At 44.9% G+C, this 18,500-nt stretch overlaps 1 protein-coding gene across 1 annotated transcript; it reads right to left on the reverse strand.

The window, feature by feature from the left end:
* Positions 1-1,456: 1,456 nt before the first annotated feature.
* Positions 1,457-17,531, reverse strand: sall3a (spalt-like transcription factor 3a; the record flags this gene model as incomplete). The annotated part of the gene is made up of 5 exons (XM_080742793.1): positions 1,457-1,888; positions 2,596-2,853; positions 2,884-2,987; positions 3,222-6,443; positions 17,450-17,531. The coding sequence occupies 5 exons, from the start codon at positions 17,529-17,531 to the stop codon at positions 1,457-1,459; spliced, it is 4,098 nt and encodes a 1,365-aa protein (XP_080598919.1).
* Between the last annotated feature and the right edge of the window lie 969 nt (positions 17,532-18,500).

The raw sequence follows: 18,500 nt of genomic DNA on the forward strand, positions 1-18,500 counted from the left end.
AAAAAGATGTGCAGTTAAGGAGACCAAACACGAGTTCTCTTTTGTTTTGTTTTTATTTGAGAAGATTTTGATTGAGTGGATGAGGTGGTGCCCTGACGAGCACCACACATGTCCTAACAGAGCCGACTCTGCAAATTGTAGGAGTGGTACGCTGAAAACAATCAAAACAACACGTGATAGATAAGCTCAGTCAAAAGGTTAACGGTAACTCACAGACAAAACGTCGTGTTTTTAAAAAGTGCATTCACAAACATGACAAATACTCTCAACTCATGATGTCTATTTTCATGTGATACAAAATATGCATACCTGTTTTTAGATTTGTCTGTATTTCTATACATAGATATTTCTTCCAAAGGATATCTTTTTTTCCCCCCGTTGTGTTTTCTTTTTACAAAGGTTAAAAGCAGGGTTTGTGGTCATAGCAGCTTCGGATATCTCAGCCTCTTCACTGTACCGTTACACATTATCTCCCAGATATCCAAATAAAACTTCACCATTTTTTCCTTTGTTGTTCAACAGAAAGGACACATTGTCTTTATTGAAAGAGATATTCATAAGTGAAGCCTGCAGTTTAGAAAAGAAAGGGATCAATAAAATGCTTGGGCCATTAAATATATTTCCGTATACCCGCTTTTTTTGTCAATATCATAAATACTAAAGACACAGGACGATATTATAAGACAATGCTGGGAGACTAAATGTAAAGATTAAAATAGTTCAAACCTTTTTTTCTTTTTTTTAATTTTTTTTCTTTTTCAAGTTTTCTACTTCAAGAGAAAAAAAGAAATCAGGGCGAGCACAGACACACTATAGTTCGGTCTATCCCCGTCCGTTTTATGTAAGAGCAATCTTATGCCTGTTTTATACTTTGTTGCACAACGGTTGTCGCTCACCGAAAATGGCAGATCTACAAGCTCACAACATGTCGCACTGCGACACGTTGTGAGCTTGTAGATCGTCTATTTTCGGTTGTGCGACAGCCGCACGCAACAAAGTATTAACAGGGCTTTTAAATCGCATTGACCAACAAAAGGCAAACCAGTCTTTACTTCTGTCCTTCTGTTTCAGTCTGTTTCAAATAATGAGGCTTGCCCATCACAATTGAGACAGGATACTTGTTGTGTTGAAAAGAAATTCATAAAAGCAGTCAAACGTACTGATAGAAACCAATAAGTACCATGCAAATCTTGCAAGACGACGTATTCTCAAACAAGAGACAAAGTATTCTTCGTATGAGCGAAATATCAAGGAGGGGGGAGGGTAATGGGTTAAAGGCAAAGACCTCTAATCAATACTAAATACTATATTTCCAAAACCAAACAAAAAATATTCATCTGTACATAATATAGTACGTATGAGATCAAACTGGATTAGCAGTTTCTTTTTCTGACCACAAGACTTTAAGTCTTTGTCAAAGTCTACCTTCGCCCATACACAAGTTTTTTTTTTCTTTTTAATTGATCCCAATCTCTTTGTTCTCCTCCATGAATCTGGAGAAGGGGCGGCCGGCTGTAACGTCCAGGCCAGCCTTCTCCAGGCCGGTCATGGGAGGGCTGCCGCCGGTGTGCATGCGGTCCATACCTCCAGGCATGGCTCCCAGCGACGTGATCCCCGGCCCACCCAGGCTGACGGGCAGCTGGGTGATGCCGCCGTTCTGGATCACGGAGATCTCGTTGTTCTTCATGGCCAGGCCATTGGTGATGGCGGCCGCGTACTGGTTCCAGAAGCCAGGGTCCACGTTCATGGCCCGGGCCGCCAGGTCCTTCTGGAACATCTCGCTGAACTTCATGGCGTCCCCACCCAGCAGGGCCATGGGGTTCTCCACGGAGAGACGGCGGCCCCTGCGCGCGGGAGCGTTGTTCCACATGTGCGTGCCCATGTGGACCTGCAGTGTGCAGCAAAATCAAACAGACAGACAGAGCCTCGGGTTAATTTCCCACAATTTATCCAGATTCTTCACAACTTGTCCAAAGATAGCAGATCTCACAACACATCGCCTTGTTATGCACTGTGAGCTATTTCTAAATATCCGAAAGTATAAAGTAAGCATTAAGTGGTTAAGATGTCTGACTTGGTTATTAGTTTCTTTATTATTTGTTTACAATGTTAATCCATTGTAATACTTTAAATTGAACTGAATGAAAAAAAAAAAAACAGATGTTTACTTCCAAATAAATGTATAATAATGGTGCCTTTAGTTGGTAATAAACAACACATTTTCTTCCATTCTTTCCTGGTACATATAATTGTCTCCTGTTAAAGGAGTAGTTCACCCCCAAAATGACTTTTTTTCTATTGATTACTCATGCCATGGAGACTTGAGTTCAATAAAGAAAATTGAACAAGACAATAATTTGATTACAATAAATGTATTGATTCCGGATGGAAGCATTTGGGAATTCAATGGAGGTAAATTTACTATTACTATAATTTTGTTTTCTTCTTATGAATGCGACAAATACAAAAACATATTATTGAACTCAAGTCTCCATGGCGTGAGTAATTCATAGAAAAAAAGTCATTTTGGGGGAGAACTACTCCTTTAAGAGTATTAGTAGCGTATTTAGATTGTTTCGGTACAAAGCAGCCTACCTTCAGGTTGCCTTTAGTGGTAAAAGCCCTTCCGCAGATGTTGCAGCCAAAGGGTTTCTCCCCCGTGTGCGTGCGCTCGTGAATCTGCAGGGCGCTGGCCGAGGAGAAGTTCTTCCCGCACGAGTGGCAGTTGTGTTGCTTGGGCGTGCGGCGCGGGGGCGGGGGAGCCAGCATCGGGGTGATGCTGGCACTCATAGTGGTCTGCGGGGCAGCAGCAGGCACCTGGACACCTACAGGCAGGTGGGGGTGGTGGTGATGGTTGTGGTTGTGGTTGTGGTTGTGGTTGTGGTTGTGGTTGTGGTTGTCACTCAGGGACACAGATTTGCCGTGCCCGTTCATTTCCATTTTGATCATGTTAGATGCGGTGCTGGCCAAACTGGGTGTGCTCAGTCCTGGAGGAAAAGAGGTGAGGCGTAGTTAAGTATCACAGTCATACATTTGTTAAATGCAGATTTAGAATATTGAAACGCTTTCTATTATTCACCTAAAAGTCAGAACGACATCGTAATTTAAAGCCTTTTATCTTGTGGTTACCCAAAACAAAGTATAAGTCCATACTGAATACAAACATTTGATTAGCAATTGTGGTCTTTCATGAGTCAAAGGCTCGTTCATTTTGCACATACCTCTGTCTCTATTCAGGAAAAGCATGTTGAAGTGGCTCTCCTCCTTGATGAAGTGCCTGCCAGGCTGAGTGGCAGTCAGGTCAAGGGCCCCGTTGCCTTCAGATGCAGGAAGTGGGGATGGAGTCTCTGATTTCTCAGACTTCACCGTTGCCAAGCCAGCCGCATTGTCCTCCTGTCCTTCCTCTGCTGCCATGCCATTGCCACTGCTGCTGCTGTTGTTGTTGTTGTTGTTGATGATGAGTGTGGCGGGGGACTTGGACCGGTGGCTCTCGGAGTGGCTGTGTGTGGGGGATAAGTGCTGCAGGGAACCAGAGGACTCGGACAGGGCCGGGCTTCCCAGGCTGTGGCCCTCATTGTCTCCCATCAGCGACAGGGAGTCATTGTTAAAGAAGTCGCTCTCCCCTCCGAACCCGCTGCCGTTCTGCAAGGGCCTTGGGCCGAACGGACGGGTGATGCCGGCGGTGGAGTCGATCAGCTTCATCTGGTTCTCCAGAGCGGCGATGCTGGAGATTACAGAGGTGGGCGGGGAGCTCCCCGGAGAGTAGGGTTGGAGGGGTTTCGACAGGTCCATCTCGGCCTCCGTCTGGTCAGCCTCGTCCTCCATGGCCTGCTCCATCTCGTCCAGGAAGTCGTCATCGTAGCTGCTCATCGCGTCTAAGCTCTTCTCGTCGAAGGAGAGGTCCGCGTCCATGTCCTGGAGGCTCTCGGACAGCGGCGTGTTAGGGATCTGCCCGCCCATGTGCATGCGGATGTGCTGCTGCAGAACCACGGCGTTGGTGAACTTCTTCTGGCAGATGGGGCAGGAGTGCTGGACGCGGAGTGGGGGTTTGGAGCGGTGCACACCGAAATGTGTCTTCAGGTTCCCCTTGGTGGTAAACGCTCGTCCACATATCTTGCATTTGAAGGGCCTCTCGCCAGTATGGATTCGGTAGTGCATCTTCAGTGCACTCTGGCAGCTCAGGACACGGTGGCAGATGACACACTGGTTGGGGTCTGTCATCTTCTTGTCAATGTTCTCCACCAGCTGCTGCAGCTTTGACGTCTCTGAAGTTTGCATAGAATCTAGGAGACCACCAAAGGGGAACTTGGCCTTGAACTGGTCCGACAGCATGGGCAGGATGGATTGGGAGGTGGCACTGGGGGCGGTGATGGGCTCTGTGGCCTGGCTGCTGCTCGTTGAGGTGGTGGAAGTGACAGTGGTGGAGAGGACCACTTGGGTTACTGTGGTGGAGGAGGTGGTTGTGGTGGTGTTCTCCCCTGGCCTTGTGGAGCAGTTCGGGGGCAGATGGATGCCCTCGAGCTTCAGAAGCGGCGGAGCATCGCTTCCCAGGTTTAGTATCGGGGAGGGGGACATGGTGGTCCTAGCAGAGTCAGTGAGGATGTTCGGGGACAGAGATGCGCACTCGCTTGAGGGCGGTGACGGCCTCTGAGGGGATCGGTTGAGTGGGGTGAGGCATGGGGATTCCCCTAAACCTCCCATCATGCTCGGCAGAGTGGGAGGAAGCTGCAGCCCGATGGAGGTGGGCACGGTAGGGAGGACAGGTTTGCTATCGAGCCATGTGGTCACAGGTTTCTCTGGGGGAAAGGTCATGCCATATGGGATGCCGGAGCTGGTGGGCACATTATCCAGATACTCCGGCACTGGGTAGGGGTTCATCTGAATATGTGGGTATTTCTCTTTGTGCCTCTGGAAGTGGACCTTCAGGTTGCCCTTGGTGGAGAAACGGTTGCCACATATGTTGCACTTGAAGGGCCTCTCCCCGGTGTGGGAGCGTAGGTGTATCTGTAGGGCGCTGTCGCTGCCAAACACCTTGGCACAGAAGCGACACTTATGCTTGAAGAAGGGGTCCTCGGAGCTGGGCTTAGTATCAAACACAGACACGTTGGGCGGCTTCCCCTTGCGGTGCCTCATCAGCGCCGATAGGGGGTCGAGTGCGTTGGCCGTGGCTGCGATGCTGGCCAGCGGGTTGGGGAAGATGACGCTGCTAGAGGAGCTGTGAGGTATCAGTGGTAGACTGGAGGCGGAGCTCAGGAGGCTGCTGTGGCTTAGTGACGGAGGTGTGGTGGAGTTCCTGGGAAGGGCCGAGCCGCTGATGCTTCCACCGCCTCCCCCTGTTATGCTGCCGGTGCTGCTGCTGCTGCTGTTGTTGCTGTTGTTTACGGCCGAGGACGTGCAGGGTGGCAGCAGAGACGACAGACCGCTGACACCGGTTGGGGGGAAGGCGGGATTAGCTGAGGTTGTGTTGGGCATTGAGGAGCTGTGGGGCTGACTGCTGCATTGTGTCGTATGGGAGAGAGGCCTGTCTATTGCTGAGGTCAGAGGTGAGTGGCCTTGACCGTTGAGTGTGGCCGGCAACCTAATGGGCAGCTGATGGACAGGGGGAGCGATGAAGTTGTGTAGCTGAAGCTGGCTGGGCGCCGGGGGCCCACAGGAGGAGGCGTTCCCCTGGGAGCCAGTGGCAGGGCCGTGGTGGGCGTGGTGGTTGAGAGCGGACTGCGAGGCGGGCTGCCTGTTCATCAGGGCCACCTGACTGCGGATCTGTTCGATCAACTGCAGCTGATGTATCTGCTGCTGCTGGAGGGCCATAAGCTGGTCCAGGATCATGGGAATGGCCATAGTGGAGACCCCGCTGCCCGCCGCGGCAGCCGCAGCCGCCCTCACGCTCTGGGAGAACTGGGCCACCGCCACGCGAGTGCCGTGGAGGGTCTCCAGGGTGACGTTGGTGCTTGGCATGGTGTAGCTCGTGACAGAGGAGGGGGCAGGGTCACTGTGCTGAGGTAGGGAGGGGTCTGGCTCGGGGGAGGCCTCATCCCTCTCCTCCTGGTCCGGGGCCTTTTCAGGAGATAACTCCAGCTCCATCGGCTCATCGTCCTTCTCCAGGGCTCCGACCCCCTCCAGGGTGGTCATCATCTCCGGGACCTCATCCCCTACGCCAGCAGGGCTGTGGCTGCCCTCCCCAGGGTCCTCGCTGTCTGCCTGGTCACTGGGGCAACTGGGTACAGGGGAGGGCTCTGTGGGGTACTCCTGGGAGGGGTCGGGCGTGCCTTCGTTCTCATTCACTATAAGCACCAGTGGGTTTTTGGTGCAGCTTTTTAAATGTTCACAGAAGTCTGACCACTTGAAGAATTCAGCACAACACTTCTCACACACGTGGGTCTCCTCACTGCCACTGCGGCTCTCATTCCCACTGTCGGCGTCCTCCACCACCACATCGCCGCGGGCTGAGGAGGAATGAAAGGAGTGGAAGAGGACAGTGAGAGAGTCATGAAGAGAGGGAATGGGGAGATTAATGAATAAATAATCAATAAAGAATCCACACATATTTTGCAGAATGGTACTGCAAAGACTTAGACCTTGTTTTTTTCTCCCTCTCTTTTAACATAAGCAAAATCAATATACTTTTTTCTTTTTTTGCTCAGAACAAATTGCCCTAGTTCACCAATTCTCAAGACCCAGTTTTGCGCATTCTCACCCTCTCCATAGAGCTAGCTAATAATTTTCTTTGTGCAATCCATCAAATTATGAGGGCCTATCAATTGTGGATACTGCCGCTTAATGAAATTCCATAGAAGCTATTGATTTCCAATATTTCATACAATTCACAGCTGCCTCATCTGTTGGGTACAAATCAGGTCTTTGATGGCCCCATTAGGATTCTCCTCTGCTATCAAGCCCAGTCATTTCCACCTGAATTTCAAATGCCAAAGCCTCTTCATTTAGCATTGCTAAGGTAATACCTTAGCCCTCGATCTAAACAAGGGAATAAAAACAGTTTCCCTTCTAACCCTGTTCTCCATGAAATTGCTGAAATACTCATTGCAAAAAAATAAAAAATAAATACATAAAAGAAGAAAACATTGTCATTAAAATTGCATTACTGTTATACATTTCCTACCCTACAGAATGCAGCAGGAATTCCATCACATATGCATGTATAGGTGTAACCAGAATATCCAGAATGTAATTGATATTTGAAATAAAATAGAATTAATCTAATGGCAAAAGCTTAACTTCCCTATTCTGGGCATATAGACGAATATTCAGCAAAAACAGGCAAACAGTTGACAAGAATTGCCAAAAATCTACAAGGTCCAATCCTTGCAGGTAAGCTATTTATGCTATTTGATATACAACAAAGTATAGGGTTTAAGTGTTTATTAAGGAAATGTGTCGGTCTGTCTGTCTGGCTTCATCCCCCTTTTCTCTCTAGCCTACCTCTCTTGCCCCCCCCCCCTCTCTTTGGTGCTCTCTGAAATAAGACTCAACAAATTACATGCTAGTGCCATGGCAGCAATGTCCCTGATTAGTTACACATGTTTAATCACAGTCGTAGGAAGCCACTTCCTCTTCCGCGTATTGCCATCGAGTGCCAACGACGCCGGCATGTTCACCGAACATGGAGCTAATTCACACCTGATCAAAACCATGAAAACACAGCCTCCCTTGTATGTTTATTTTATTGTGTGCTCGACCGTCTACTAGTGTGTGTGTGTGTGTGTGTGTGTGTGTGTGTGTGTGTGTGTGTGTGTGTGTGTGTGTGTGTGTGTGTGTGTGTGTGTTTGTGTGTGTGTGTGTGTGCGTGCGTGCGTGTGTGCGTGCGTGCGTGTGTGTGTGTGTGCGTCCGTGCATATGAGAGAGGGAGGGAGAGAGCAAGCGTGCGTGCGTGTGTGTGCGTGCGTGCGCGTGCGTGTGAGAGCGGGAGGGAGAGAGCAAGCGTGCGTGCGTGCGTGCGTGCGTGCGTGCGTGCGTGCGTGTGTGCGTGCGCGTGTGAGAGAGGGAGGGAGAGAGCAAGCGTGTGTGCGTGTGAGTGCGTGTGTGTGTGTGTGTGTGTGTGTGTGTGTGTGTGTGCGTGTGTGTGTGTGTGCGTGCGTGTGTGTGTGTGTGTGTGTGTGTGTGTGTGGCCACATGCATGTGAGCCTCTCAGTAGATGTAGGAAGTGTGTTCAATCAGGCCCACAGCAGTGGGAGTCGGCTGGGTTCTTACAACAAACAAATGCTTTACTTCAGATGCTGCCTCCTGTTGAACCAACGTTCATAGGCTAGTAATTTGAGGAGAAAAATGTAACACAACCACGCTCATTTCTTTTCTTCTTCTTTTTTTTTACGCTGTGCACTTGCTTTTAAGTGTTTGCCTTAGAAGTTTAAAAAGAGAGTACAAACATCACCAGAAAATAAAAAAAGGAAGCCATGCGAACGTGTGAAATACCCTTTGAAACGTGTACTGTATGTCAGTAATTATAGGGTAGGAAGACACGGAGCTTAGAATTAGTGACTTAATGTGTTAATTAAAATAATCTATTAGATTTCCAGCCTCAGCTAAAATTTAAAATATATTTTCCATTTATTTTGTTTAAACACTAATAATATAATCATAGAGTACATTAACCTCTACTATGTTTTTGTCATAGATATGCAAGTAACTGTAGGTGCAATTCACCAATACAAAATACAAATATTAGATAATTAACACACGAAAACTGCTGAATGCAGTATAGTAGAATACACCTCAACAAGGTGAAACTTGGTTAATGAGCTGACGTCATCCTTATTTTCATAAAAGAAACATTCTCTACTCAAGCCTTCATATCTGCGTAAAAGATACATTCTGCTGGTCTGTTTACTTACTCTGCTGAGTAAGTAAACAGACCTGCCCTTCAGTGCCCATTAATCATTTTGTCCTCATATGGCTTAAGTTGTCTTGGTAATCACCTAAAGCACTGACTTCACAAATTATAAGAAAGCACAAATTCTAATAATTGTGACAGGTCTGAAGTGGAAGATAAGAAAAATACAAAACAATGTTCTTCAAATACGGAGATAAGAGATACAAATTTCTGGAAAATGTTCCCTCAATGTTTTAAAAAATCGAACCTCTGTTCGAAGTGGAGCTGTGTGTGTGTGTGTGTGTGTGTGTGTGTGTGTGTGTGTGTGTGTGTGTGTGTGTGTGTGTGTGTGTGTGTGTGTGTGTGTGTGTGTGTCTGGCCTGGCCTGAACAACAGCGCCCTCGTATGGTCACAAAAGGTTACTGCAGGCTACATACCCGGAGACAGACAGACAGACAAACAGACAAACAGACAGACAGACAGACCCACACACACGGCCACGTATAGGGAGCTCCACACAGCTCCAAAAATGTGTAGCATTTACACCAATTGTTCACTCAACATGAAACATGTTTGTTACAATAACAGAAAGTGCGCTCCCTGCAATGCGGGACAGAGTGAGATCATGTCAATAAATGGTGGGTATGATGTGCCAATTACACTGAGTTTTTAGGGCAGAAATGTGTCACTCCTGTAATTTTGGGGCAACGGTGGGATACACTTAATGACTAATCCACACTGTAAGGCTTCTGAACGGACTGGTTATTATCATCCCTGTGACGCTGCAGGGAACTGGTTGATAAGACCTGCAAGGAATTATTAAAAGTGTCTCTTCACGGTGTCAACCAAATTGACTTAAAATATAAAAATGCAACACTAATAACAACAAATACAAATATGACTCTACTCATCTAATGACTTATATTTCATAACATTTTCTCCCTTCTCCGAGTCCCCACCTGCCTGTATATTCACTCTATATATGAAAATTACAATCTAATAAAGAGATATCATGAGAAAATACCAGGCATGTTTCTTTTTTAACTCACACCAAAGCCACATCTCAGAAAAAAGCAGATCAAGTCCAAACCAAAACAAACACAAGGAAAGGAGCAAGTGATTGGAAAAGGCAGTGACACGTGACAGCAGGCTAAAAATCTCCTTAGCCAGGCAGCGGACAGAAGGACTCATTTCCATAATTGGGGGTTGAAAGGTCAACACAAATGACTAGGCACTGCGTTGAGCTGATTACTTATTAGAATGGTATTACTGTCAATCTCTTTTTATTCATTCATACAATTAGCTTTACAAGTAGGAGCCGTTGCATGCCTATGACCCCTTTCTCTCATGTGCACACACGCGCACACACACACGCGCGTGCACACGCACACACGCACACACACACACACACACACACACACACACACACACACACACACACACACACACACACACACTCAATACATTGAGACTTTTAAACCCAACTGTGCCCACAGGCAGAGGCACACACACAATCACGAATAAATAAATGCCCACATGCATTCACATATACCCACATACGCATACACAGATATTTGTCATTTTACACAATATTATAATTTCCTAAATCTTAACAAACGGAAGATGTATTATGTATTTTGTTTTTGGTTTGTCTGAAATACATTTATAAACGCCAATTATCAATATCAAATATTATCTTAAATGATAAGCATAATCAAGCGAGTGCAGGGATTTCTTTACTGCATTTATTTAATTACCGAATATCTTGACAAATTATTATATAATTGTATTAATTAATTAAATACAGCAATTAATTTAATTCCACAATGGTTAAAAACAGTTATATCAAAAATGGACATATTTTTTTTAAATAATTAGCATTTAAAAATATTATGTTAATGAAAGCAGGTTTGGTTGCATCATCAGAATACCAGACATAAGGAGTCTATGGGCCAGGCCATTGCAGTGATTTAATGCTTGGACTATGCCCTGAATAAATCAGAGATTGAATTTCAACATTGTTTTCTAGCAAGACTTTGCACATCACAAAGCTAAATCAGGTTTTACGTCAAACGACCACAAATGCTTGCAATCTCGCAATTTCAAAGAATTAAGTTACCATTTTCATTCATAGTTACAACATATAGTGACATACTTGACTGCTTAAAGATCTATCTGAAGGCGACATTGTGTTTGTTGCGCGTGTGCCTACAGTACGTGCCCGTGTGGGTGTGTGTGTGTGTGTTTGTGTGCGTGTGCGTGTGCGTGTGTGTGTGTGTGTGTGTGTGTGTGTGTGTGTGTATGTGAAGGGAGGACATAGGAGAGTGTGTGTGGAGGTGGTATTGATTCTACCACAGCATGAGAAACAAAGGCATAAAAAAATCCAATCCGTTTTTCATTCCTTTAAGAGTCTTCCTTTACTCAGATGCAAATATGACGCTCAACACAATCAATAGGGGGATTGTGGACTTTTGAATCCATGTATCCGCTATCTTGCTCAGCAATCTTTGGCATGCTAACTGAAACCGCTAATCTGACATATTATATCAGATGAGGTATTCATGCCTTCCACTGATTCTGTGAAAGCCACAGAGCCGTGTATTGAGCGAAGCACTGAGCAATTACAAATTCTCCATTCTTAACAATTTCCAGATTCACTTACAGGACACACGTACACACACACACACACACACACACACACACACACACACACACACACACACACACACACACACACACACACACACACACACACACACGCACACGCACACAAATTGATGACAGTAACAAAACATTTACATGCAAACAGAAAACAAGTAAAAGGTGAGTCCGGTATTTATCTCACTAAATAAAAGACATGCCAGTCATTTGTAGGAAATGTGTTAGAAATCACTTGTAGTTTCAAACCAGCTCGCTGGTTTGGATGATGAAATATCAGGATATTGTTGTTATAATGTATGTTTGATTTATGTACAGTGAGTACACTTAGGTAGTAGGAACGACATTCTTAATCCTTCCAAGACCTTCCTCTGCCTATTAAAACTAATTATTTTTAGAGCATTTAAAGATAGCTTCGAACCCTTAAAAAAAACAGATGAATCATTATAGGTTAAGGAGTAGGGCAAATAAGGAGACCAGCTGGATTCAACAATGCTGGAATTCCTGTACCAATTACAGTTTTCCATTGCATAGTTTTTTTCCCCCTATAGCTATCTTATCCCTCCCAAGTTGTTTATCTGAAGCCTACCTATACGCTTTCTTTTGCAAGCATTTTTCTAAATCACTGATTCCTTCCTTGGTGACAAACGACTAGTGACACGGTTTAATTGTACACAGACAGACTATCTGAAAAGCCCGTATGGTATGCCAGCCTCCTATCACCACGCAGTAACATATCGTCGTTGTCGGGTGGAAACCTTGCATGTTCAAAACCGCTTATTTTGTATTTATCATTTAAAAAATTATTTAAACTAGTGAGAATAGCCGATCTACAAGCACACAACGCCTCGCAGTGCGAGGCGTTGTGTGCTTGTAGATCGGCTATTTTCACTAGTCTTGTGCGGCAGTCTTGTGTGACGAATCAGGCAGGCTTTACTTTAGGAAATTAATTTGAAACCTGGAGATACAGGGTTTCTGTCCGACAACGACGATATCTTCACACCTGCAGAGGAGGAGTGACGCTCCCTCCTCCTCGGCATGGTTGTTGTCTGTCTCCAGCGCCCGGGGCTGGGCTGGTCAGCCAGTCCCCCGATGCAGAGTGGTACAGTAATATCTGCACTGACAGAGAGGCCTTTGTCGCCGACTGCAGATGTGCAGCAGCCAAAACATTAACGATTTGTTTGTGTAAGCGTTCGCAATACAGTATTCAATGACGGCGCTCTGTCCAGATGACTGTGTCACACGTCAACATGGCAAAGTCTTCTCCTCCGTCTCTCTCTCTCTCTCTCTCTCTCTCTCTCTCTCTCTCTCTCACACACACAGACTCTCTCTCATATCTGTATTTTTACTTCAGTGTAATAATTTGACGTTTCACGTCTGCTTTCAAAGTGAGATGCTGTAACTGAGCAAGTTGTTGCTGTTTTGGTTTTGTCTGCCTTTGACCATCTAAAAGCTACATCTGAAGACAGATTCGGCCTATTTACACTGCAAAACATTATTTTCTCTACATCACAAACGGAGATATCAGATGTATAACATTTGGTTAAGTATGTGTTTGAAACCCTTCAATACAGTTGTACACATTTTGACAAGTATATTTGCACCCCCTGTCTCTTCTCTCTCTCTCTCTCTCTCTCACACACACACACACACACACACACACACACACACACACACACACACACACACACACACACACACACACACACACACACACACACACACACACACACTCTCTCTCTCTCGTTCTCTTCTCTCAATCAGGACATGATCTTGTTCGTGGTGTGTTTTGAGTGCAGAGCAGTAATTAAGAGACAGCCATATTTGAGTGCCTTCTTGAAGACATCTTTGGCATAGCTATGTGGGTGGTCCTGGGGCCTCCACCAAATGGTGAGAGAGGATTAAAACAAAAGCCAAACAAAGGCCCACTGGAGGGGAAGTGGGGAACAGCCACACTGTCACTGCTAGTTAGGACATTCTCACTATAGTATATCTCTGTTTTGTTCCTCGTGAGCCCATCCATTCCTGCCGCAAAACCCTGACACGTTCTCGCAAACATTTCAAGAACACATGTCAGCAGACGAAAACAGTTTCACTCAAGTCGTTTAGCTGTGGTACATTGAGTAAGAAATGTCAGAAGATCTTTAGCTTTCAATATTCTTCAGATACACTTTACCATTTCTAAAAAAGTAGAAGCGGCGATCGCATCATCTGCATCCTGTGCACATGCGCTCCGTGGCAAGTTAAGTGAGAACACGTAAGGCCTATATGCATGGGTGTCCCCCCCTTCCCCTGTCCCACCCCCCTCACTCCACCCCTGGGGTCGGGGGCTCAAAGAGACCAGACACAGAGGAAGCGGCGGCGAGATGAAAGCTTCATTGCTGTTAACACTTTCTAGGACACGGCTAAGCTGCGCTGCCAAGGTCAATGGCACAGATGTTCTAATTGTACTATGAGCTTGACATGTACAGGCGGGACCTGGCAGACCGGACTAGGCAGAGGTTAAGTCAGCGAGCTCTATCAAAGCACTCCTAACCAGCCACCCTCAGGGCAAGTGGCAGGGAGGCCTGGGGGGGGGGGGGACACACACAGGAGGGTGGGGGGCTGGGTGGAGGGGGCGTGCCGGACGCAGGCTTGTTGGCACTTCACGCCATTTCATCTTTTCAGGGACACACAGCACAAAAGAGTCCTAATTTGCCGCACTGGACAACAATATGGCCTGTTCACAAAGGGTGCACATACTAAGAAAGAGAAAAGGTCAAATCAGATTTCCAAATAACTAGCCTATATCAATCCTGCATGAACACAGGAAGCATGGTGAAGCTGACGCTGTCGCTCTTAGCGACAACATTGTACCTGCAGCCTCAGATTAAAAATTGTGCATACAAGTGTGCGATGCTGAACACAGCTCGAACAATGCGAGTATCCAGACACACAGTAAAACGCTCAGTGCTCATTTAACTCTGAAAGTGTACACACACATGTAAACAAATGCACCCATAAGGGCCCATTTGGTTAAATGTGTACACTCTCAGAGTTGCACATGGATAAATGAACACTGAGGTATATCCAGATACTTGCATTGTCTCCTCTCTGAATCAAAACGGTGTGGTTTACGCCGTCCAGCATATTAGACACCAGCCCATATGCCCTGAAAGACAACTAGATATTTTGAATTCCTTCAACATAATAACAGCAGCGGTTTGTCAAGGAAAGTAATCAATAGTGTTGACGCGAGCTGGAAAAAGTCAACGGTGCAACGAGAGGATGTGATCATACTGAAACGATGTGCTTGGACTGACATCTCTATGGCACATCATCGGTAAGGTAGCTTTTTTGGATGAAAGATTGTATTTGTTTATGTGGCCTGTATGGGCTTACTGTCCTCTGTGGAAGGCTTGGGATTGTTTCACTCCAGCGCCTGTCCAGAAAACAAGCGAGCCAGTCTCCTCCTCAAACAAGGATAGGCAAGCACTATCCTTAACGCTCCACATCAGCTCAGAATGCTGAACCGAATGACATAGGCAGTTCTCACACCACAGTCATCTGTGGTACGCGTGTGCGAGTGTGCTTTTGCATGCATGCGTGCGTGCGTGCGTGCGTGCGTGCGTGCGTGCGTGCGTGCGTGCGTGCGTGTGTGTGTGTGTGCGTGCGTGTGTGCAAATACGCTTGCATGTGTGTTCATTACAAATAGATGTGTAGCTGCATGCACTTTTATAAGCAAAATATATCTATGTGAATGATGGGGATGGGATCAGTGGAAGATCAATGAATGAAAAGCAGCTGATTACTCATGAATACAACGACTTGTATGCGCCACGTATTTTTTTGGATTTTGCCTAATTCTAGCATCTTTTTGCTCAAAACGTGTATGTGTAAAAAAAACATGTAAATTTTTTCAATAGGAAATATTAAAACAACTATGGTAAGCCAAAGAAAAGAAACCTGCAATAATGATCAGAATATCACAAGAGAACGACACTGCTCCTTCGATGAACACGAAATGAGAAGTTTCAAATGCCTCAGCATTCACACAGAGAACACGAGTATGGACAGTACACTGGACATACTGTATCTGCTTCACTACAATATAGTTCCAATAAAGTAAAATGACTGCATAGGAGGAAGGCAAATGACATCAACGTGCTTGGTCCTCACACACCAACATTTCCTCATGCTAAGAAGAACGACTCCCTGGAGATTACATCATGCAATTCTAAAGAATCCTCCACAAAGAGGTTGTGTGCACTGGCCAGAGTTGGACCACGATTGCAAAAATATCGTGACAGTGATTTGTCGGAGAGGCCACGTAAGCTTTACGGCTACTCAATAAGGGATGCTGACAAACACTATTATGCACTGTACTTCTCAATTTAGCAAAGTGAGAAAAGGATGCTTGCTTTTTTTCAGAACACTGGTATTATTTTGTTTGTAATATAATGTTTTAACTATAATTACAAAACACAATAAGAGATATTATACAGAAAATGTAATCGAACTAAATCAGGAAGCAATTTATTTCTAAAATTGTGTTTGTGTTTTTAAAGAGTTACAAAAAGGACAAAATATTTAGAAAATTATGATTACAAAATATTTACATGTGTATATAGATATATTATTTATTAATTATAATAGGTCTACTTGTTATAAATAGCTTAGAAATAGGTGAAGTGAAAGCCAACTGTTCCGCAATCTTCCTTCCATACATCAAGAAGGATGAGGAAGGGTTGCTACAGCCTACCTCTAAAGGTTTTACCTTGGAGAAAAACCCAATAGCTTTAGTCATAATTAACATTGTATAAGCAAAAAGGCTCAGCAGCGAATTAAAACGGATCAGCTCTACACATTGTTGGGACAAACCCTGTCAACTGATCTGGGGGATGTTGAGGGGAAAACAGAACAAACCAAGTGTGACAAATTTATGTGTGGGAATAAACAAAAAACATTTCCATAACAAAACATGCATGGTTGGACCTGAAGGAGAATACCCCAGACAGCAAAACAAAGCTAATTTGGACAAAACCAAAACAGATTAGATTAAATGTCCTTTACCTACAATTCATGTAAATAAAGCTAACTTAAATAAATTGATTCACAGCTGATGAATAAGAATGTAGATTCATTTCGTTTGAAATAATATAACATATTTTTCAAAGTTATCAAATTGTGTGTGTGTGTGTGTGTGTGTGTGTGTGTGTGTGTGTGTGTGTGTGTGTGTGTGTGTGTGTGTGTGTGTGTGTGCGTGCGTGTGTGCGTGTGTGCGCGTGTAGACTAAAAAGTGTGTGGGTTTGTAAAAGTCACAAGAGAATGCTGCAAAGCTTACTAAGAAAATACATTTTAAAATGAATGCCAATGTAGGCTATATGAAATTACATCCCGGCTGAACCATGCCGAACTAGGCCCCTTAATGCTTTGACTGCAAGTCGGTATAGTGTCAACTTAAGTTATATAGCCTACCAGTATTGTGGTATAGATACTTTTTCTGTTCTTTTCATTATGATATGCAGCCTATAGTTGCAAATAGAGAAAATGTGCAGGCGAGTTGCCAGTTAAATTAATTATTGATTTCATTTTGAACTATAGGTGTTTAGTATATAGGCTATAAACAAACACAAAAATTAAATGTAATAAAAATATTAATCTGGCAACTAGACCAGGTCAATCCGCTGACAGGAAAGTTCGAGTGACAGTTTAAGTGCCTCGTGGAATCATGTTGAATATTAGGCAATAATAATAATGAAATAATAATAACAATCATAATAATAATCACAATAATAATCCTAATCATAATAATACAAATAAATCTACTTCTGTTCAAATATGTCTCAAAAGAACACTCTGTCAATGCGCCCAAAAGTAGGCTAAAAGATATAGGCCTTGCAGAGAGAAGAATGTGTCTAAACTGGCAACTCGCTTCACATAAAAGAAAGTAGGCCTTATCTATGAGTTTGTGAATAAAACACTCACCGTTCTCAGAGATCACCCCGGATAGTGCGGGATCCTCGTCCGACTTGAGATGCTGCGGCTTCGCTTGCTTACGACGGGACATGCTGCTGCTGCTGCGCTGCGAGACGGTGCTGCGTTTTGCACATACATCAGCGAATGAAAAAAAAAAATGTTCGCAAATAGTCTGGTAGCGGGAGAAAAGAAAAAAAAACAGGGGGAAAGGAGGAGGGAAAAAAATTGAAAAAAATTACGGAATTAGCTGGTGTTGCTGTTGTGTGGATTGCGCATGTCGGTGTATAATTATGATAGTGAATAATGCATTGCGATTAATAGGAGGACCATGTGAGTGAGGAAGGGGGGTGGGGGGGGGATTGGCCGTGGTCCAGAGGACTCACACTGGATATGGTAATGAGGGACGGACTGAGCAATTAGCTGCCTCACTCTCAGACTGTCTGTCTCTTTTCTCTCACTAGATCCACCTCCTCCAACGCACCACAGCGCGCACGGTACGCCCAGCACTCAGGGGGGTCTTCAACACGGAAGGTCAGCTTTTTTTTCTCTCCCCCTTTTTTATGAGGAGCTCTCACTCTGGTTCACAAGTGCTGAGGAGTCATCGTTGCGTTAGGCTAGAGTACCATCGTTTTGTTGATGTTTTTTTTTACACCATAACTTTGTGTGGCGGGGTGCTGGAGTTCTTCACAGAATGAGATTCTCTCGCCTCTCTTGGCTCAGTTTGTCCTGTTTTTCTTGTCTTGTTTTTTTTAGGTAACTTTTGTCCCCAAAAGCCGCAGCACCACCTCCTCCTCCTCTCCTGGTTGCAGTGTGGTTGAGGTGATAACAACACAACAATGTCCCCGAGAAAATGTCAAGAGCTTTTATTTAAAGTTCGCTTTTTATGGACATCTTGTGAATAAGCCAGACTTCGCGCGACCCGGGACCCCGATGAGCGTGGACGCGGACGCATATAAAGTTTTTCGGGAGAGTAATAAATTGTTTTTTCCCAGTGTTATAAAGAGTTCCGCTCCTCTTCCAACTTTTCTCTGTCGCGCGTCCTCGGGAGAAAGCGGTGCCC

The sequence above is a fragment of the Nannobrachium achirus genome, assembly GCF_963921795.1.
Source record: "Nannobrachium achirus genome assembly, chromosome: 2".
Taxonomy (NCBI): domain Eukaryota; kingdom Metazoa; phylum Chordata; class Actinopteri; order Myctophiformes; family Myctophidae; genus Nannobrachium; species Nannobrachium achirus.